This window comes from Umbelopsis ramanniana (assembly GCF_025399195.1).
Source record: "Umbelopsis ramanniana AG unplaced genomic scaffold K450scaffold_28, whole genome shotgun sequence".
Lineage (NCBI taxonomy): Eukaryota > Fungi > Mucoromycota > Umbelopsidomycetes > Umbelopsidales > Umbelopsidaceae > Umbelopsis > Umbelopsis ramanniana.
This window is the reverse complement of record NW_026252114.1, coordinates 186,615-206,058: the sequence shown is the minus strand read 5'-3', so window position 1 is coordinate 206,058 and position 19,444 is coordinate 186,615. Positions and strand designations below refer to the sequence as shown.

General features: G+C 44.2%; 8 protein-coding genes across 8 annotated transcripts; 6 read left to right on the top strand and 2 right to left on the bottom strand.

The window, feature by feature from the left end:
- Window positions 1-147: 147 nt before the first annotated feature.
- On the top strand, window positions 148-1,418 carry K450DRAFT_241698 (uncharacterized protein). Its single transcript, XM_051589126.1, has 3 exons — window positions 148-253; window positions 329-740; window positions 836-1,418. Exons 1-3 carry the CDS (start codon window positions 201-203, stop codon window positions 1,079-1,081), a joined length of 711 nt encoding a protein of 236 aa, XP_051444589.1. The 5' UTR covers window positions 148-200; the 3' UTR covers window positions 1,082-1,418.
- On the bottom strand, window positions 1,312-3,161 carry K450DRAFT_241694 (uncharacterized protein). The gene is made up of 6 exons (XM_051589125.1): window positions 3,070-3,161; window positions 2,818-3,007; window positions 2,456-2,674; window positions 1,905-2,387; window positions 1,728-1,806; window positions 1,312-1,614 (listed from the first exon to the last, which is right to left on the bottom strand). The coding sequence occupies exons 1-6, from the start codon at window positions 3,138-3,140 to the stop codon at window positions 1,445-1,447; spliced, it is 1,212 nt and encodes a 403-aa protein (XP_051444588.1). The 5' UTR covers window positions 3,141-3,161; the 3' UTR covers window positions 1,312-1,444.
- Window positions 3,162-4,055: 894 nt separating this feature from the next.
- Window positions 4,056-5,132, top strand: K450DRAFT_280754 (uncharacterized protein; the record flags this gene model as incomplete). Its single annotated transcript, XM_051593370.1, has 1 exon — window positions 4,056-5,132. The coding sequence occupies one exon, from the start codon at window positions 4,056-4,058 to the stop codon at window positions 5,067-5,069; it is 1,014 nt and encodes a 337-aa protein (XP_051444587.1). The 3' UTR covers window positions 5,070-5,132.
- A 14-nt stretch (window positions 5,133-5,146) lies between these two features.
- Window positions 5,147-6,612, bottom strand: K450DRAFT_241689 (uncharacterized protein). Its single transcript, XM_051589124.1, has 6 exons — window positions 6,510-6,612; window positions 6,430-6,444; window positions 6,309-6,356; window positions 6,193-6,235; window positions 5,560-6,119; window positions 5,147-5,483 (listed from the first exon to the last, which is right to left on the bottom strand). Exons 1-6 carry the CDS (start codon window positions 6,543-6,545, stop codon window positions 5,340-5,342), a joined length of 846 nt encoding a protein of 281 aa, XP_051444586.1. The 5' UTR covers window positions 6,546-6,612; the 3' UTR covers window positions 5,147-5,339.
- A 1,029-nt stretch (window positions 6,613-7,641) lies between these two features.
- K450DRAFT_271890 (uncharacterized protein) lies at window positions 7,642-8,423 on the top strand (the record flags this gene model as incomplete). Its single annotated transcript, XM_051593029.1, has 3 exons — window positions 7,642-7,646; window positions 7,715-7,870; window positions 7,931-8,423. 3 exons carry the CDS (start codon window positions 7,642-7,644, stop codon window positions 8,421-8,423), a joined length of 654 nt encoding a protein of 217 aa, XP_051444585.1.
- Window positions 8,424-9,123: 700 nt separating this feature from the next.
- K450DRAFT_241667 (uncharacterized protein) lies at window positions 9,124-10,729 on the top strand. The gene is made up of 4 exons (XM_051589123.1): window positions 9,124-9,265; window positions 9,350-9,569; window positions 9,699-10,110; window positions 10,182-10,729. Exons 1-4 carry the CDS (start codon window positions 9,151-9,153, stop codon window positions 10,500-10,502), a joined length of 1,068 nt encoding a protein of 355 aa, XP_051444584.1. The 5' UTR covers window positions 9,124-9,150; the 3' UTR covers window positions 10,503-10,729.
- Window positions 10,730-10,829: 100 nt separating this feature from the next.
- Window positions 10,830-16,349, top strand: K450DRAFT_271888 (uncharacterized protein; the record flags this gene model as incomplete). The annotated part of the gene is made up of 8 exons (XM_051593028.1): window positions 10,830-10,884; window positions 10,955-11,200; window positions 11,278-11,588; window positions 11,731-15,603; window positions 15,675-15,787; window positions 15,869-15,955; window positions 16,037-16,145; window positions 16,224-16,349. 8 exons carry the CDS (start codon window positions 10,830-10,832, stop codon window positions 16,347-16,349), a joined length of 4,920 nt encoding a protein of 1,639 aa, XP_051444583.1.
- A 275-nt stretch (window positions 16,350-16,624) lies between these two features.
- Window positions 16,625-19,157, top strand: K450DRAFT_241660 (uncharacterized protein). Its single transcript, XM_051589122.1, has 3 exons — window positions 16,625-17,003; window positions 17,083-17,631; window positions 17,719-19,157. Exons 1-3 carry the CDS (start codon window positions 16,882-16,884, stop codon window positions 18,929-18,931), a joined length of 1,884 nt encoding a protein of 627 aa, XP_051444582.1. The 5' UTR covers window positions 16,625-16,881; the 3' UTR covers window positions 18,932-19,157.
- The last annotated feature ends 287 nt before the right edge of the window (window positions 19,158-19,444 follow it).

Below are 19,444 nucleotides of genomic sequence, written 5' to 3'. Positions count from 1 at the left end.
AAGATTCAAAGAACCAAAAATTCAAAATCGACCAGTTCCATGCAATGGCCAACGGCACAGAACGACTAGCAGCTTTCCTTGCCTTGATTTCCATTTGTAATCCACTCATCTTCGACTCCCTTTGGTCGGTTTACCACCATCCCAAGAATTCCCTTCATTGACCTTTGAATTTTCTCTTTCTTTTCCACTTTTAGTCAGAAATGGCTCACGCTCCCAGAAACAGCTTCATCGCTCCTGGCGTCAGCCGCTACAGGTGAGAATCTCGACAGAATTATTCCTCGACCGTAATGAACCCAGTACTGACCATGTCTTCGACCATTTTCTCTAGTCGCTCTGCTGTCTATGCCAAGAAGGCATTGCACAAGCACCCCAAGCCTGCTGTCAAGGCTGCTGACAAGTCTGCTGCTGCTGACAAGACTGTTGAACTTAAGGGTGGTCAAAAGCGTGTTGTCCCTGCCAACAAGGCTAGCCGCTTCTACCCCGCTGAGGATGTTCCCCAGCCCAAGAAGTCTCGCAAGGCCCCCAAGGCTGCTTCCGTTCGCAGCAGCATCACCCCCGGAACTGTCCTTATCCTTCTCGCTGGTCGTTTCCGTGGTAAGCGTGTTGTTTGCGTCAAGAACCTTGAGTCTGGTCTCTTGTTGGTCTCCGGCCCCTACAAGATCAACGGTGTCCCATTGAGACGTGTCAACCAGGCTTATGTCATTGCCACCTCCACCAAGGTTGATCTTTCCGCTGCTCAGGTGCGTTTTCCTTTTTCTCTATTTTACGGCGTTTGCAGCGTTGCCCTCCTTCACGTAGTATGTTCATTGACTAATTTTTTGTCATTTTTCCTCAGATTGATGAGAAGTTCAACGATGCCTACTTCACCAAGAAGACTGTCAGCAACAAGAAGGGTTCTGAAGAGGAATTCTTTGAGGGTGAGCAAAAGAAGAAGGTCTACCCCGAGACCAAGGCCAACGACCAAAAGAACGTTGACAAGGCTCTCCTTGAAGCCGTCTCCAAGGTCCCCCACCTCCGCCAATATCTTGCCTCCACCTTCAGCCTCAAGAAGGGTCAATTCCCCCATCAACTTAAGTTCTAAGTTAGACGGTGACGGCGCTGTTCTTGTTTTTCTTTCTTCCCAACACATTTGTGTTTGTCCGACGTGTGTTGTAACCAAAAATCGGGCAAATCAATAAAACATAAAAAGGTTATGAGAAGGGTGTTTGTGAGACTGGAAGAATATGACGGCAAGGAGGGTTTCAAAATATGATAAAGTCATGCAGCACACAGCATGTTAAATAACGATACCGAGATCTATTCAACCATATACTCATCAAGCACTGGATAAACAAGGTTTTAGACAAAATATGTATTAACAGTTGTACGCAAACAATCGTTCGCATCATGTACGGAAAAAATCATTGGTCATGCAGTGGTTCAAATAATCATCATTATAAGATGTTTAACGAGATTTTGCTAAACCAACCCGGTTATTTCCAAGATCGTAGATAGAGAGATATTTACGCAAAAAGACATCTCCAACAATCCACAATGGGCCTGCTGGTGCCGGGATATCTAGACCCATAAATCCAGAAATACATTGGTCTTGAACTTGTAGGATATAGTCTTCAGCTGTAACGATAGAGGAAAATCAAAAGGTACGGTAGAGGAGGTTTTTAAAAATAGGGTCTAGGTTAGTATCTTGCAATCGGCTACGGGTTTAGTCATACGCAGCTACAACTTACGATCCAAGCAGAAGTCTTTGCCATTGAACTGAAGGCAGAATTCTGGCAAATTCTTGATGGTGCTACAGTCAATAACGTACTGAAAGGACAAGAAATATCGTTGTGACTTAGTCAACGAGATCAAACAACCATGCATACTTAAACCCCACTGGTTTCACCACAGACAATTGCCCTCACCTGTCCTGCAAAGTTCTTCTTGCCACCAAGTTCCTTATTGAGCATATCGGCAAGATCAGTAGGAATAGCCATCAAAGATGAGCCAGTATCAATAGCAGCGCCAACAGGGTCCATGTCGATCGACTCTCCGCCGAATTTAATATCTTCCAATTCGATTTCCCAATAACCCTTGCGACGAACATCAGACCAATGAATTTCTCCGGTGTAGTGCTTCTTATCCACTCCTCCAATGATCATTTCGCCGCCATCCTCTTGTTCTCCACCAGCTGCATCGTTCAACCAGAAAGAAAAGAGTGGTTCATCGACAAGTTCCTTATTGATAATGTTGTAAAACGGTGGTACAACTCCCTTTACGGAAATTCGGTCATAGCCAAGACCAAGAATACCATCAAACCGACCAAGGGCGAATGTGAAGCCGGGTTCTTTGGTAGATTCAGCGAAATCTTGGTGAGTGACCTTTAAGTCGCCGATCTTTAGAACATCCTAAAAAACGATAATGGGTGAATTTTCTGGCCATAAATCATCACTTTCGAACCTATCCCATTTCTCACATTGCTAATGAAACCTTCCAAACTGCCGGTGCCATACTGTATAGCGAATTCGGTACCGTTTTCCTTCCAAGTACTAGACTTTGTAGAGTCGTAGCGTCTGTGCAAAAAACAAGCAATTGAGTTGCAATGGGTCGAAGGCACCCATAAGTTGGAGCTACCAGTGTCCAGGACGACGGAAAACGCTTGGCCTGGGGTACCAATCTCGATTTCTCCGTAGTACTAATTTCAATTGACAGGCAAAATGACGTTAGTGGCACTCAGCAATAAATGTTTCATTGCTATTCCAACTAGCACTCCCAAAAGAGACACCAACGACCCGTAATTTCCGGCACCACAAAAAACCAATACATCTTGTCCTTTACCTGAGCATTCATATAGTTAGAAAGCGGGACACCATGGTGTACTGAGCCATTGGATTGAATTTGAAAGGGAAGATCGGGATTCTTTCGTTGCTGAGCAGCCCCCAGGTACTTTTGAGTCAAGTATTCACCGGTGTGTGCATAACGTGCGAGTCTCTCAGTAGGTTGCTCTTTGATCTTCTTAACTGGGATTCTGGAAACAGAGTCAGTATATGCATGTAGTACTGTTAGTTAAAGCATGTAGAAGCTGCAAACCTAGAAAGAGCTTCGGTGGGAGATACAGCCAAAATGGCAGCAACGATAGTTGTGATGATAGATAGTTTCATAGTGGGGAAAGGAAAAGAGACAATCGAAAACGCCCTCCGGGTTTCTGCTTGTCAACCTCACTCCACTTTACGCAGTCACTTTGTGGAGGTTTCGCAATTCGGTTTAGGGTTTGGCGTGCCCATGCCCAAAAGGTTTCTTTAAAGACCATGTCAGAGTCTGGGTGAGGTTATCTATGCTATACGAAACCTTTGTCTGAGAGTAGCTGTTCTTTTTCCAAAAGAATCAAAATAAATATTTCAACTAATTCGTTGTTGAAAAAAGGAAAAGCCAGAAAAGACACCTGAGAATAGCACATTTGGAAGGAAGAAGATATCTCACTTTAAGCAGTGACGCAGGGCAATATCGTAGTAGAAGCAAAGTCATTATTGAAGTGCTTCTGGCCATTCATCTGGTAACCGATCTACCTTTTTACTACACTGGAATATGATCGTTGAAACATTGTCGAAACTGATGAAATGTACCTGCCTCCACGCAAGTACTTTTTGGAAGTCAGTACTAAGTATCATAAGTATCATATTTATTGGATTTAGCAGGAGCCAGGTGTTTATAATAAAAATCAGGAATTTACGTCCACTGGCGTTTAACAGGGGAATTGCCGGTTCGATTATCTGCTAGCGAAATTTGCGGCCATTGGTGTATCTTTCAGTCACAACAAAACCTTGCGATACCCAGAAAGTATTTGAGCAGATGCTATTTACAATAAAAAACCGTTGGTAACAGCTCCTTATAAATTTGGTATAATGCAAGCCATGTATGGTGCAATGTAATATCTTGTAGCCAGCATCAGCGTTTGATGCCTCACGCAATATGAAAATACCAGGAAGGCAGAGATTACTAATCCAACGTCACGACCCAAAATGTTATAAAGGTACAAGGTACGACTTTATCAATGGTGCATTCACTTCTCTTGAATTATGTCTCTTGTTAAAATCCTCCTTACCGGCGCAACAGGTTATATTGGCGGAGACCTTCTCATTGACCTCTTGGAAAGATCCTCGGAGTTCGAAGTTTATGTCCTCATTCGAGGCAACGAACGCTCCAGCACGTTCGAAAAACTCGGCGCCAAGGTCGTTGTCGGTAGCCAGGACGATCATGATTTTCTTACCAAGACTGCATCCGGATTTGATGTCATTATTAATATAGCAGATAGTGTTAATGTCAGCATCACAAAAGCTTTTTTGCTGGGTCTAGAGCAGGGAAAGCAACAGCATCATCATAAAGCCATCCTCATTCAAACTTCCGGTAGCGGCGTTGTTCTAGAACCCACCGCAGGAGAATATGCTACTGAAAAGATATGGAGTGATTTAGACGTACAGGCTTTTTACGAACTGCCCCTCCAAGCTCCACACCGTGAATTGGATATCTTTGTTACAGAGTACCCTCAGGACAAAGTGACAACCGCCATCATATCTCCAAGCAATATTTATGGTGTCGGTAGAGGCCCTTATAACCGCTTATCGTTTATCAATATTGCTCACGAGCGAGTTGCAATCAAGTACAGAAAACCTTATGTCGTCGGTAAAGGCGACAATATCTGGTCCACTAGCCATATCAAAGATCTCTCCTCTGCGTACATAAGCCTTCTAGATGGACTTTTGCATGGAACCGCTGGTCATGGATTAGAGGGTTACTACTTCGTAGAAGCTAGTCAAGTTCGTATGGCGGAAGTCGTTCAAAAAATTGCCGAAGTCCTCCAAAAGAAGGGTCTCCTGGAAGATACTAATCTCATCGATATGCCAGAGGAAGTGCTTCAAGACCCAGCCGTTATGCCGGCCTTTTTTGTTGAATATCCAGGTTTGGCCAAACTCGCTTTAGGTGGAACAAGTAGAATAAGCGCTGATCGTCTGAGAAAAATTGGATGGAAGCCGGAGCATACAGACCCACTGGATGCAGTCGCTCATGAGATTGATGTTCTGCTTGCCGAATAGATATAATCCGAACATGTCTCCACGCCAGATACCTCATTCAATTGTAAATTATATAAGCAGATCTATTTTATAAATTACACTACACGCATATGCACAGTTCCTCGAATTACATTGCGTTCACATTTCTCTTAGTATTAAAATTGTAGGTATATAAATATCTCCTGTTGCATTTGAATTACATTGTTAAGTATATCTCCTATCACTCCCCTTCGTTTTATTTCTATGCTACAACAGAGTGCATTTCATAAACCACTTTTCCTCGACGGATAGTCAATTGGACGTTTTATACTGCAGCGTTTCCTCATAATTCGTTTGAGGAACATCTCGCCAGGCTGGCAGATGTAAATCAACCGCTTCAGCCGCTAACTCCGGGTAGTGGGTTTCGATGGTTTTAAGAAGCACTTGAGCAAGAAGCTGAAAAACGGCATTAATACAACTACATAGCCTTGATGAGCCAATCCCTGTTTGCTCGCACTTCACAACTGCTCACCTTGTTGCCGTTAGAATTTAAATGGAGTCCGTCCAACAGAAACTCGGAAAGATCACGCTTATAATCCTTCTCTTCCGCATAGCAGGTCTTGGAAGTTACCTCTACAATCTCTTCTTTACCATTGACAGCCACAGCCTCTCCGCCTGCAATCTGCATCAGCTCTGTCCACAAATCACACACAGGGATTTGATGCTGTCCTGCAATCTCGCGAGCCGCCTCAGCATACGCTTTTGCAACTTCAGCCGTTCGATTCATACGATCTCCATTATCTTCACATCGCTTCTTCCACTGTACTTCATTCACAGGAGGCTGCGTTATAAGAATGATTTTAGTGTCAGGGTTGTAGAACATAGAGTTGGGATTCTGGATCATGTTGAACATCTCGGATAAGTTTTCAGTGTATCGAGTAATTGGTACGTGTTGGTACGCAAACGGGAGAGCCGCATCATTTGCACCAAAGAAAATCGTGATCAGACTAATCCGGTTTTTACTTTTCTTTTGATCTTCGGTCGTTGGGAGAAGTTGACGCAGAATAGGCAATGCCCAGTCGGTATTATACCCTAGAGAAACACATCAAATACCTGCTTTAGCGAACTGCATTGTTTTCTGAAACTCTCTTCTTAAAATTCTTACCCGAAAAGCCTCTGTTCATGACATCGAATTTTCGCTGGTATGCCTAGCACATAACTTATCAGTCAGTACGGCAGTGCGTATCAGCTTTGTAGCATAGGTACTAATACCCTACTTACATCCGCAATGTACGCTCCCCAGCCATGTAGGTCAGCATTGAAGCTAAACTGTTGTTATGTCGGGAGAAAGTCAGCATAATGTCAGTGTAAAGCTCAAAATATGAGCTACATGGCACGGTACCTGAGTGATGGAATCCTAAAACAATATGAGTTAAAGACAGTTTAAGCGAAGCCAATGAATTACGAAAGACAATGTCTTACACCAAAGAGGACAATTTGATCTACAAGATTGTTCATTAATGAGAAAATAGTGGAAGGTCCTGCCACTGCCTTTTAAACTTAAATAAAGTTGCGTGCGTGTGCAATACTCCAGCAAAACAGACACAGGAACATAGCTGGAAAATAACAGCAAATCGTAAAATAAAGTTTCGTTAATGGCCGATTCTCCACAAACTAGCCGCTATGGCTCCATAGTATAGCAAAAAATACAAAAGTTTACTTCAACCCTTCAAAATATCACCGAGACGGCCCATTCTTGAGTTATTCTCAGTGTCCTCGTTGTAAACGAGCGCACAAAATTCCGCTGTCTCTCACTACAACCACTAGCTTACTTTTAGTACTAATGAGGTTGGTGTAAGTTGTTTAAATGGAAGCGGGAAGCCTACTAGCGTATTGCTGAAAATGCATAATGAACTCCTTGACGAATAGTGGGAAAATGTTCATCGTGGAAAAGGAAGCTTGGCTCACGAGGTAGTACAGCAGGTGCAAACATTTTGCAAAGGAAAAATGAGGATAAGAGCTGATCTGTCGTAGTGCAGCAAAATGCCATACTGATATAACATTAAAAACGGCATTCCCAAGATTTATACCATGAGTAATAATTTGACGCGACTAATATGTCTCATGCATTTTGATAGCCTAAGAAAACCGGTAGCGAGCAAGTCGACTTTAACTATATTCAATGTCTAGCTTATATATTTTCTGATACAAGTATTAATATCATAAATTGGTACGATTTGCACAAATACCATTAAAATTCAGTAATTATGAACCAAAAAAGTCGTCAAAGGTACCGAAACCTCGCATAGAGGTGTGATAATATCATCTATGACAGCCTTACATACAACAATCTAACCTTTGATATCATTCTACTTAAGCTATAGATTTTTGAAATTATTCACATTGGATACTATGTTACTGTTGATGGTATGTAAAAGTTCTCATATAACTCCAATTCGTACTCAACTTTGCGAATTATTCTTGAAGGCTGCAAGAGCAGTGAAAATCCACGTGATCCACCTCATTTAGTAACTCGGTGGCTTGTAGTACCGCAATTGCCTACAAAGAATTTTCCCTCCCAAAAAAATGAACGTCCTCTTTTAGCCCTATTACCATGAGGTATGATAATCCATCCACCCATCCATCCATGCATCCATCCATCCACTAATCATCCATACCGTGAGCAGTAGCAAGGTTAGCGTTTCCGCCGTCAGAGAATCCGTTCGCGCCGTCCTCGCTCAGTCCGAGGAGAAGAAGCGTAACTTCGTCGAGACCATCGAGCTCCAGATTGGTCTTAAGAACTACGATCCCCAGCGTGACAAGCGTTTCTCTGGTACCATCAAGTAAGTCATCCCACCTGTGAACAACCTGTATATGCTAGATGCTGACATTCAGTTTTATAGGCTTCCCAACGTTCCCCGTCCCAAGATGTCCGTTTGCGTTCTCGGTGATGCTTTCCACTGCGATCAAGCTAAGGCTGCCGGTATGGAGTTCCAATCTGTTGAGGATTTGAAGAAGCTCAACAAGAACAAGAAGCTCATCAAGAAGCTCGCCAAGAAGTACGATGCTTTCGTCGCTTCCGAGGCTCTCATCAAGCAGATTCCCCGTCTTCTCGGTCCCGGTCTCCACAAGGTTGGCAAGTTCCCTACCCCTGTCACCCACAACGACGACCTTACCGCCAAGGCTGATGAGATCCGCGCTACCATCAAGTTCCAACTTAAGAAGGTTCTTTGCCTTGGTATCGCTGTTGCCCACGTCAACATGACTGAGGAACAATCCGTTGCTAACATCATGTTGGCCATCAACTTCCTTGTCTCTCTTCTTAAGAAGAACTGGCAAAACGTCAAGTCTTTGTACATCAAGTCCTCCATGGGCAAGCCCGAACGTTTGTACTAGAGACTTTCGCTTTATTTGATTTTCTGATGGATTAATGTTGTTTCGCGTAAACCACACCATCTCCTCTGACGGCCAACCAAGGTTTTGGACTTGGGTGCCAGAACCGTTGGGAGCTCGGAGCAACCAACTTTTCAGGAATAAATAAGCTAAACCATTTAACAAAGAAGGACAGGATGTTTTTAATGAATGTGATGAGGAAATTTTTAGACATAAGCCTATTTGCTCTACTTAATGACAAACGGCAGAGTAACGGTTCTTAAAATGACTGTAGCATAGTTTTAAGGATGATATCCGGATGGATCAGGTAGTTGGGGAAATGCGTGCACAACTTACGGTATATTTGCAGGGTAACATTGTTTCCAAGTTTTTCACATTTGCCAGACTATAATGTAGTTTTTCTTCATAACGATGCAGGTGTGTGGTGAGCAGTGTCTGTTGCCCAGTGTGTGTCTATTGTGGGCACGCAATTGCATTGTGATGAACAGTAGCTACAAGTACAGTTCAAGCGTATGGCATTGAGACAAGATGCTCTACTTCTTTAGTGCCAGAATATACAGTTTCTCAACATACACTTCAACATGGATATCCGTTTTATCTGACTGCAACTGAGCGTATACACCGATTTTTTCCTCCTTTCAACGCCAGTTTCAATTTCAGCAGACGGGTTAGTACGAAGCTGGGTAAATACCCAGGCTCCTGTTTCTTGCTTATAAACCTTCTTTTCATCATGTTGGCTGTTACGTTCCAAAAGCCATACGAAGTCGCTGTATCCACCGTAGAGAAGCCTAAGATTCAAGAGCCTACCGATGCGATTGTCAAGGTATCACTAGCCGGTCTTTGTGGTAAGGAATGATGAGCGTATTTGCCAGCAGGGGTATATAAAGCGAGAGACTCACAACAACACGGCACGCTGGCGCTGAACATAGGAAGCGATCTACACCCTTACCGAGGAGCCGAAAAGGGTTTGGATCCCATGACGATTATGGGACACGAATTCGTAGGTACCATTGTGGAAGTTGGAGAACAAGTTAAGGGCTTCCAAGTGGGAGATCGCGTTGGGTCTGGTTTTACAACATGCTGTGGCGAATGCTGGTATTGTAGCCGTGGATTGACTTGTCGCTGCGAGAAGGGTCAGCTTTATGGATGGTAGGTGTTACATTTGTCAGTGGAAGGTAACCAGAATGGGCTACGCCTATGATACGCAAACTTGCCAGCTGGCTCTTCTAAACCTCTGGTGGCGAACCTTGTGGCTAAAAATTTATTTGATGGTGGCAGGAAATCGCAGGGCAAAGGGTTGGAAGGAGGACAAGCAGAATATGTTCGAGTACCGCTAGCATCTGGTTCACTGCTCAAGCTCCCCGATACCATCGAAGACGAAGAAGCCATTTTACTTGGAGACATTCTCAGTACTGGATTTTTCTGCGCAATGAATGGATTTTCAGCGCTTACTGAGATGGAAGCGTCGGAAGCGGTTGTAGTTGTGATTGGGTGTGGACCTGTAGGCATGCTTGCGTGCATTGGAGCCAAGGAATATGGAGCCAAGCAAGTGTTTGTGGTTGACAGCGTGAACGAGCGACTCCAAGTTGCCGCAGATCGATTTGGAGCAACACCTCTCAATTTGAGTCAAGATGTTGATGCGGCGGTCAAGTCAGCTACAGGAGGACGAGGAGCCGACATTGTACTAGAGGTGCGTTAAAAAGCTTGTTTTTTCCAAAAAAAAAAAAGGAAGTTAGAGCGTGCCACTGACAAGTGCTACAGGTGGTGGGGCATTCTAGTGCTCTTGAGCTGGCTTATACTGTGATGCGACCTGGAGGTGTGTTATCTTCTGTAGGAGTGCACACTGCACCGACTTGGCCATTTACGCCGGGCGATGGTTACGACAAAAACTTGACTTATAGAAGTGGACGATGCCCTTCAAGAGCCATGATGGACAAGCTTCTTCCTGTGTTGATATCCAAGAAATATGCCGTAACCTCCATCATTAGTCATAGAGTACCCATTACTGATGCCGTAGAAATGTATAGAAAGTTTGATGGCAGGCTGGATGGATGTACCAAAGTAGTCTTCACCATGCCCTAGGGCTAAGGCCGGAGAGCTGAAGCGGAAGCGTAAAGATATGCGGGAGCACAAATGAGTCCTAGATGGTATGGACCACTTTGGCCACCAAGGTTTTTTACAATGCTGGCCATTGACTACTGGACGACTGAATGGAAATAAAATTTCGCAACATTGTGACGCGTGCCTGAAGGCATGGTGAAAATTGTTAAAAGTGTCCAACGCGTTAGGCAAGCTAGCATCTATTTTTTGTGTGGTCTCAAGTTCTCCCCCTTTCCAACACTCTTTCCTTTTTTTTTTTCTCGTTAAACCACCTTTTGAACCCCTCACCAACACTCCGCCGGCTCCATCATGAGTGGAGGCAACATCAAGGTCGTAGTCAGATGCCGTCCACTCAATGCCAGAGGTTAGACCTTGTGTTCCTGAATAGATGGGGGTGTAGAATCTGTTGAAATCTGATGATGTGTCCATTACAGAGCTAGCACGCGGAGCTACATCACTGGTCCGTATGTCCGGCAACCAGACTATTATCACCAAACCAGCCGAACACAAGAATTCGAAAGATAAAGAAGAAGATGTAAAGGCATTTACATTCGATAAGTCATACTGGTCAGCGGATAAGAACGATCCGACATATGCTGATCAGGCCATGGTGTACAATGACCTGGGAGAGGACTTGTTGGATCATGCGTTTGGTGGCTATAATTGCTGTATCTTTGCGTGTAAGTTACAGGACTGAAAGTAGAGTTGATGTTAGGTGCGTTAAAGTAACCCACCCCAATATCTATCTTTATTGCAGATGGCCAGACTGGGTCTGGTAAATCTTATTCTATGATGGGCTACGGCGAAGACAAGGGTATCATTCCCCGAACCTGTTCCGAAATGTTTAATCGAATCAACCGACAAACAGCCAATAACCTAACGTACCGAGTCGAAGTCTCCTATATTGAAATTTACAACGAAAAAGTACGAGATTTGTTGAATCCTAAAAACAAAGGCAACCTTAAAGTTCGTGAACATCCAAGTTTGGGTCCATATGTTGAAGATTTATCTCGAGTGGCAGTAAACTCATTTGCTGATATTGAACATTTAATGGACGAGGGAAACAAGGTAAGCTTGAGGCATTTTTTTTTTTTTAAAAACTTACAATGAGTGGGGTTTACTACTTCTGTGTCCTACCTACCTGGCTTCAGCTTTGCCCACTTGTGGCACCTTCATTTACCTTCCCAGCTGACCTCTTTGTTAACGATAGGCTCGAACGGTCGCGGCAACCAATATGAACGAAACGTCTTCTCGATCACATGCTGTGTTCACACTATTTTTAACCCAAAAACTACAAGATGACCTTACCAAATTAGAGACGGAGAAGGTGGCAAGAATCAGTTTGGTCGATTTGGCTGGTAGTGAAAGAGCTAATAGCACGGGTGCTACCGGTCAGCGACTAAAGGAAGGAGCCAATATCAATCGTTCGCTCACCACACTAGGCAAAGTCATCGCAGGCTTGGCCGAACAATCATCTCAAGATCCCAAAAAGGGAAAGAAACAAAAAGAGGTGTTCATTCCTTATCGAGATTCTGTCTTGACATGGCTGTTGAAAGATTCACTTGGTGGTAACTCTAAAACGGCCATGGTGGCCGCCATCTCTCCAGCGTCGGACAACTACGAAGAAACGCTAAGTACTCTGAGATACGCAGATCAAGCCAAGAGGATCAAGAATAAGGCAGTAGTAAACGAAGATCCCAACGCCAAGCTTATTCGCGAACTCAAAGAAGAGTTGGATCTTTTGCGAGACAAGTTGATGGTGTATGCTCCTGAAGAACTGGAGCAGATGGCAGCCAACAGCAGTCATCTCAAGGGAGGCTCTGGACCTATTTCACCAACATCTGGTGGCCGTCCCCTAGGCAACATGAAGCAGGAGATTGTCATCAAGGATCAACACGGTGTTGAAAAGAAGATGACGCGTGAGGAAGTCATTGAGCAGCTACAGTCCTCAGAAAAGCTCTTCAACGAACTCAACGAAACGTGGGAGGACAAATTGAAAAAGACAGAACAAATTCAACTTGAACGAGAGAAAGCTTTGGAAGAACTTGGTATTGCCGTGGAGAAGAACAATGTGGGAGTGTATACCCCCAAGAAAATGCCTCATCTTGTCAATTTGAACGAAGACCCTCTCATGTCTGAGTGCCTCATGTATCAGATCAAACTAGGTACCATCCGTGTTGGACGGCAAGATAGTGAAGTACCCGCTGATATTCGACTGAGTGGCCCCAATATCTTTGACAGTCATTGTCAATTCGAAAACGTCAACGGCATTGTGACGCTTCATCCCAACGAGCAGTCCATGACCATGGTCAACGGAATGCGAATTTCAGAACCAAGGCGATTACGCAGCGGTTACCGAATCATCCTAGGCGACTACCATGTGTTTCGATTCAACCATCCCGAAGAAGTGCGTCGTGAACGAGATTTACAAAAGACAGCTGTCACTCGACGAAGTGGCACCCCTAGCGATTTCGATGACGAGCGTCCTGAATCACCTACCAATATGTCGGAAAATGCCAGTATTGGGTCCGAAGTGGTGGATTGGAACTTTGCCAAACGTGAAGCAGTGTTGAACTATTACAATACTGAATCCAATTTCGGTGGATTAAAGGACGAAGAACTCGAAAAGCTTTTCGATGATATTACAAAGATTAGAAATTTAAGAAAGACTAGATCAGAAAGCCGCGCCGGTGAATGCGAAGATGACACATCTTCACGAAATTCCTATCAGAATGGAAGCTCTTCAACCAACGGCACCTTGCTAGACGACGGTTTTGAAAGTCTGGACACGGAAGCGACTATAGTCCAAGCTGATTTGGAAGAGCGATTGAAATTAGCAAAAGAAGAGTTACAGCAACAATTAGATTCTCAAAAGAAGCAGTATGAAGAAAAGATCAATCGAATGTCGTTGCAAGTTTCGCCAACAGGAAGCACTATGCTCAGCGGTCTTTCGTTTGGTCCATTATCAGCGTCCATGGAGTTCTTTACAGCTGAACAAGTCTCGGCTGTCACCAAGGCTATCCAACAATGGAAGAAGCAACGCCTTGTCATCATGGCTGAAACATTGTTGACCAATGCGGCCATGTTGAAAGAAGCTAATATCATTTCTCGTGAGCTCGAAAAAAATGTCATCTATCAATTCACCGTCATTGACGATGAGCAACCTTCCAACCCCCTGTCTTGTTTGGAAACCACATCAGCCTTGCACCAGTTCAACAACGATGATGATACCAATCTTGTTTCTTCCGAAAAGCCTTGTGTTGGCATTCGAGTCCTCGATAACCGACATCAAGCGTTTTACACTTGGTCACTGGAAAAGCTTAAAATGCAGCTACACCAAATGCGCAACTTGTACAACTTCGTTGACAAACCTCAGTATCGCAAGCATTTCAACTGGGAAGATCCATTTTACGAAATTCCTTGTCTAAAGTACTCGTTCATTGGCCGCGCAGTTGTACCCGTACGCAACTTGGCGTACCATCGCCCGTTTACAACCAGGGCGAATGTCTACTGTAAGGTCACTGGACAGATTAAAGGAACCCTCACAGTAGATATTCATCCTATTGCTCGAACAAGTATGAATACCTCACAGACTACGGATGATACCACGCTTCGAGTGGGTCAGGAGCTTTCCTTCCAAGTGCATATACAGGAGCTGGACGGCATATATGAATCAGAATATACTCAAGTTCACGTTCAATTCAAGCTCTCGTCGTTCGGCAGTATTTCCACTCATTCCGTGGCAGAAAAACTGTTTTGCACCGAGGCCGTCGGCGACTTCGCTGCATCGGCCATAAAGTTCAACTTTTCGCAAACTATTTCCATTACTGTAACCGAAAACGTCAAGCATCGGATTCTGAACGAGCCCATTGTCTTTGAAATTTATGGTGTAGCACAACCCCGAACGCTTGCTCACTTGGAGCTTTGGGATGCTGCCCGAGAGAAGGCTAGAGCTGTAAAATCCAATGGGTCTAATGCAAGTGGCAATGTAAATGGTAACAGCAATGGAAAGAGCAACAAAGCAACTGGCAATAGTAACGGAGTTGGCAGCATACACGCTTCCGATACCGGCCATGGAGCAGGCAATACCAACACCTCTGGAAACCACAGCCCAAATAATGCCCTCGAACGAAGATCAGAGGAAGAACTCGTAGTGGCAGAGAGACATGATGTTCTCGCTTGGGTGCAAGTTTGTGAACTCACACCCGATGGTAATTACAATCCAACTCAGCTACTATCACAGAACTCGTTGGATGCAGGCGTATTTTTACTCCACCAAGGTCTACAGAGACGTATTTATTTAACATTATCCCATACATCTGGCCGTCAATTCCCTTGGACCCGTGTATCCAAAGTCACCATCGGTAAAGTCAGGTTATTAGACGCCAAAGGAAGAATTGTCGAATCCCCCGCCCATGAAGACATTCCTCTCCGTCTCCTTCCACAGCAAAAGGTGACTTACCTTCGCGATGGCACAAGCACACTCTCCATACAGTGTATCTGGGATAGCTCTTTGCACGATTCCCTATTCTTAAATCGCACTACCGCCATGAGTAGTCGTATTCTTCTTCACTTAAAATGGGAGGTTGAAGCGACAAAGTGTCTACAACCCGTGAAATTCAACATGGATATCGCAGTCCAAATTCAAGGCCGTGATAGCAGCAACCCATCGAAATTGCGCAACTTGCTTGCTTCTCATAAAACGTTGAAAAAATGCAGTGGTATTTTCCTAGTCAACCTTCGACCGCCCATGACTAGAAAGGTTGCTGACCTCTGGAGATTGAACACTGCCAGTAAAACCCTTCGCGCTGAAGAATGTCTAGGTTCCTGGCAACCGCGCGGCGTCTCGCTTGTTCATGACTACCAAAGATTAAAAACCTTGTTCTCAAAGCAAAAGCAAGTTGCATTGATTCGTCAGCACTTGGCCATGATAGAGAATCAAGACGATGATGAACGAGCAGCGTTATCTCTCAAGATTGCTAATGTAGAAGCCAATACAGACGGCATATATAGCGAAAAACAAGTAGAACTGCTAAAGAATGTTATAAAGCTGTGGCGTGCCAAGCCATACAAATGTAAAGAGGTAAGTTAAGCATAGCCATGACCAGTAACAACGCCAACCACCAGCTTACTTACCGTATCATCCCACATTAGATGGTCATAAGCCAAGACCCACCAGACAGCAGCGATATACCATCACCTGATGTTCGTCAACACAGTCGGCCAAATTCCAAACTCATAGCAGAAGTAAAGCAAGTCACTCAAAGGTAAAGGATAATTAAAAAAAATGAATAATCAAATGACCATGCTAGATACACGCCATTTAACAGCCAACTTGATTTTTGTAGTGATAGTATATCGAAAAAAGGATACCTTATGTATCAAGAGAATGCAGTAGAAGACAAATGGGTTAAAAAGTGGTTTGTTGTACGCAGGTAAAGTAACAGGCCACAATGCATTACACTTTACGTTCTAAGCACTCCCCATTCATATATCCCTTTGCTTCCATCACTTAGACCATACATATACATATATGCCAATCACTCTGAGACCGACGAGCATGGAGTGATCAACCTGGCATCCATTAGAATCGATCATCAAAAACAAGTTGAAGAGTTACTTCAGGTACGTAACGCCGATACGCTTTTGTACCCTCCACTTTTTTTGCTTATCAACATGTGATGTTCTCTTTGAAAAATACAGCGTTCCAACGTGTTTGCACTGTACACCAATAACAATGCATATCTGATGCAAGCAGCCAACCGTCAAGATATGGTGGATTGGATTAGCAAACTTGATCAATTTTATCCTGTAGACCGATTGATATGATACCCTATCCAACATATTATAAATAATCTCTTTTTCTACCTGTCACTTTTTAATGTTCTTTTGGCTGGCTGGCTGGACATTGGTTTTCTGTGCTACTGGCCTGTTATCTCGGAGTTGACTTTCCCTTTAACCAATGCGGGGAAAAGGCAGCAGTGGAGGAGACGATGTGGTCATCGTTCTTTCTATATGCCTTTTTGCTTTGAACAAGCGTTTTCGATTTGTAAAGACCTTGCTCATCACCAGCAGCCTACTTGAAAGCACTAGGCACCTATTTATCTCCTTATGTCTCAGTGTGTCTTATATTATGTGGTGGAATATCATGCCGTTGACCTTCACGTGTAAAGTGCTACCCACCCATGAGAAAAGTGGGAGGCAGGTGATCAGGTAATATTAGCCCTATCCAGGTCACGGGATCAGCGACGGTATAAGAGGGTTTCGGCCGACTTGCGAGGGCATTTTGAAAGCTGAAAAAAAGGTTCCTTCTCCCTACTCTTCTTCCTTGCTCCCCTCTCTCTTTTCTCTTCTTCTTCAAATGTCTTCTCTAAATAACCAGATCATCGTTGTTGGTGGAGGTTTGTCAGGTTTGGCAGCTGCTCACACCATCTTGGAACAAGGTGGCAACGTCTTGCTTTTGGACAAAAATCCTTTCTTTGGGTAAGGCGGGCGGAATGAGAACACTGGCTGAACCTCCCCGCAAATTATGCTAACCTTAAATTTCGGCTTTCCGTAACAGCGGAAACTCTACTAAAGCTACTTCTGGTATCAACGGTGCTTTGACCCGCACTCAAGTCAAGTTGGGCATCAAGGATTCTGCAGAAATCTTTTATGAGGACTCTGCACGATCAGCTCGTGACCTTTTGAGACCTGAATTGGTTCAGGTTTTGACTGGCAAGAGTTCATCTGCTGTTGAATGGCTTCAGGATAAATTCCAGTTGGACCTTAGCTTGGTGTCTCGTCTTGGTGGTCACTCACAGCCTCGTACTCATCGTGGCAAGGAACAGTTCCCTGGTATGACTATCACTTATGCACTCATGGAAGGATTCGAGGAAGCCGCTGAAAAGATGCCTGAACGTGCAAAGATCATCAAGCGAGCTAATGTCCACAAGCTCATCCAAGACGATCAAAAGAATGTTATTGGTGTTGAATATACCTTGGTTGGCAAGGGCGCTGATGGCAAGACTTACCAAGAGCATGGTCCTGTTGTTTTGGCCACTGGCGGTTATGCTGCTGATTTCACTGACAACTCACTTCTCAAGCAATACCGCCCAGAACTCTTTGATCTGTAAGTAATTTGTCATATCGATGATATCTTTGCCTTTTGCCTAAAGCTACAGCGCTTAACTCCCTTCCTTCTCCTTTTTTAAACTAGTTCCACCACCAACGGTGATCACTGCACAGGTGATGGTATCAAGATGACCGCAGCTATTGGTGGAAAGACCATCGATCTTGAAAAGGTTCAGGTTCACCCAACTGGTTTGGTCGATCCTAACGAACCTGATGCTAAGGTCAAGTTCTTGGCTGCCGAGGCTCTTCGTGGCTGTGGTGGTATTCTTCTCAACGCCGAGGGTGATCGTTTCTGCGACGAATTAGGTCACCGTGATTATGTCACTGGTGAGATGTGGAAGAACAAGTTCCCTATTCGCCTGGTCCTTCACACTGCCGCTTCCAAGGAAATCGAATGGCACTGCAAGCATTATACTGGACGTGGTCTCATGAAGCGTTTTGCTAACGGTCAAGAACTTGCAAAGGACATGGGTATCTCACCTGAGAAGCTCGAGAAGACTTTGGAAGAATACAATGCTATTTGCAATGGCAAGGCAAAGGACCCTTGGGGTAAAAAGTATTTCCATAACTTCCCCATCAAGATGACCGACTACTTCTACGTTGCCCATATGCAACCCGTTCTTCACTACACCATGGGTGGTGTTGAGATCTCACCAGAGTCTGAAGTCCATGATGCTTCTGGCAAAGCCATTCCTGGTCTGTTTGCCGCTGGTGAAATGTGCGGTGGTGTCCACGGTGCCAACCGTCTTGGTGGTTCTTCCTTGCTTGGATGCGTCGTGTTTGGTCGTGTTGCTGGTGCATCCGCTTCCAAGCACTTGTTCAGCCATCTCGTCAACAACAGCAATGCTGTTGCTCAACAACGTTTGGGTGCCATTGCTCAGCACTTGAATGGTGGTATCGGTATTAACATCACCATCAACCCTAACGAACCCAAGGTCAACTTTGAAATTGCATGGCCCGGTGCTGCTTCTTCTGGTCAACCCTCCGCTGCTGCTCCATCACAAACATCGGCAGTTGAGACCCCTGCTGAGGAACCCAAGAAGGAAGATGCTCCCCAGAAGATGGGCGAATATACTTTGGAAGAGGTGGCTAAGCACAACAAGCCTGATGACTGCTGGGTGATTGTGAACGGCCAAGTTCTCAACGTTACCGACTTCTTGCCCGACCACCCTGGTGGCAAGAAGGCCATTCTTATCTTCGCTGGTCGTGATGCTACTGATGAATTCAATATGCTCCACAAGCCCGATGTCGTTGAAAAGTACGCTCCTTATGCTATCATTGGCACTTTGAAGAAGTAATCGATAAATTGGCACCATTAACAAGTAATCCAAATATGAAAAAGATGCATTATATACTCCAAAAATAACATCGTTTGTAGACCAAGAATTGAAATGATTAAAAAAAAAAAATTGGCGCGTCTACATGGCCTTTAGTTTAGCTGTGTTTTCCAACGAATTTTTGCTTTTTACAAGCAATATAAATATCATGGCCATGATTAAAAATACCTTTTCAAATATTATAGAATGTCTTTCGGTGAGTGAGCTCCACCTTCTTCGATTTGTTGCAAAGGCCCAAACAGAACCACGTCACAAACCGAGTTTGGATTTTTTTTTTTTTTTTGTGTGGGCGAAAGAAATATCAATTTTCGACAACCTCAAAGCAACTTGTACTTGTTTTAATACTCGCTCAACAAAATGGGAAAGAAGAAGGGAGGAAACAGAAAGAAAGATGACTACTGGTATGGATGCATTTACTGGCTACACTGTTAATTGTTCTCATGACCGTATGGCATTGACTTATATCTTCACGAT

Excerpts from the sequence above, each read along its gene's own strand:
- K450DRAFT_241698 (XM_051589126.1), top strand. The coding sequence starts at position 201 with ATGGCTCACGCTCCCAGAAACAGCTTCATCGCTCCTGGCGTCAGCCGC. Across the intron at positions 254-328 it reads CCTGGCGTCAGCCGCTACAG|TCGCTCTGCTGTCTATGCCA; the intron begins GTGAGAATCTCG and ends CATTTTCTCTAG. Across the intron at positions 741-835 it reads TTGATCTTTCCGCTGCTCAG|ATTGATGAGAAGTTCAACGA; the intron begins GTGCGTTTTCCT and ends ATTTTTCCTCAG.
- K450DRAFT_241689 (XM_051589124.1), bottom strand. The coding sequence starts at position 6,545 with ATGAACAATCTTGTAGATCAAATTGTCCTCTTTGGT. Across the intron at positions 6,120-6,192 it reads CATGAACAGAGGCTTTTCGG|GGTATAATACCGACTGGGCA; the intron begins GTAAGAATTTTA and ends GTGTTTCTCTAG. Across the intron at positions 5,484-5,559 it reads TAAATTCTAACGGCAACAAG|CTTCTTGCTCAAGTGCTTCT; the intron begins GTGAGCAGTTGT and ends GCCGTTTTTCAG.
- K450DRAFT_241660 (XM_051589122.1), top strand. The coding sequence starts at position 16,882 with ATGTCTTCTCTAAATAACCAGATCATCGTTGTTGGTGGAGGTTTGTCA. Across the intron at positions 17,004-17,082 it reads GACAAAAATCCTTTCTTTGG|CGGAAACTCTACTAAAGCTA; the intron begins GTAAGGCGGGCG and ends TTTCCGTAACAG. Across the intron at positions 17,632-17,718 it reads CGCCCAGAACTCTTTGATCT|TTCCACCACCAACGGTGATC; the intron begins GTAAGTAATTTG and ends TTTTTAAACTAG.
- K450DRAFT_241694 (XM_051589125.1), bottom strand. The coding sequence starts at position 3,140 with ATGAAACTATCTATCATCACAACTATCGTTGCTGCCATTTTGGCTGTA. Across the intron at positions 2,388-2,455 it reads TGGAAGGTTTCATTAGCAAT|GATGTTCTAAAGATCGGCGA; the intron begins GTGAGAAATGGG and ends ATCGTTTTTTAG. Across the intron at positions 1,615-1,727 it reads CAAAGACTTCTGCTTGGATC|CTGAAGACTATATCCTACAA; the intron begins GTAAGTTGTAGC and ends CTATCGTTACAG.
- K450DRAFT_241667 (XM_051589123.1), top strand. The coding sequence starts at position 9,151 with ATGTTGGCTGTTACGTTCCAAAAGCCATACGAAGTCGCTGTATCCACC. Across the intron at positions 9,570-9,698 it reads AAGGGTCAGCTTTATGGATG|GAAATCGCAGGGCAAAGGGT; the intron begins GTAGGTGTTACA and ends TGATGGTGGCAG. Across the intron at positions 10,111-10,181 it reads GAGCCGACATTGTACTAGAG|GTGGTGGGGCATTCTAGTGC; the intron begins GTGCGTTAAAAA and ends CAAGTGCTACAG.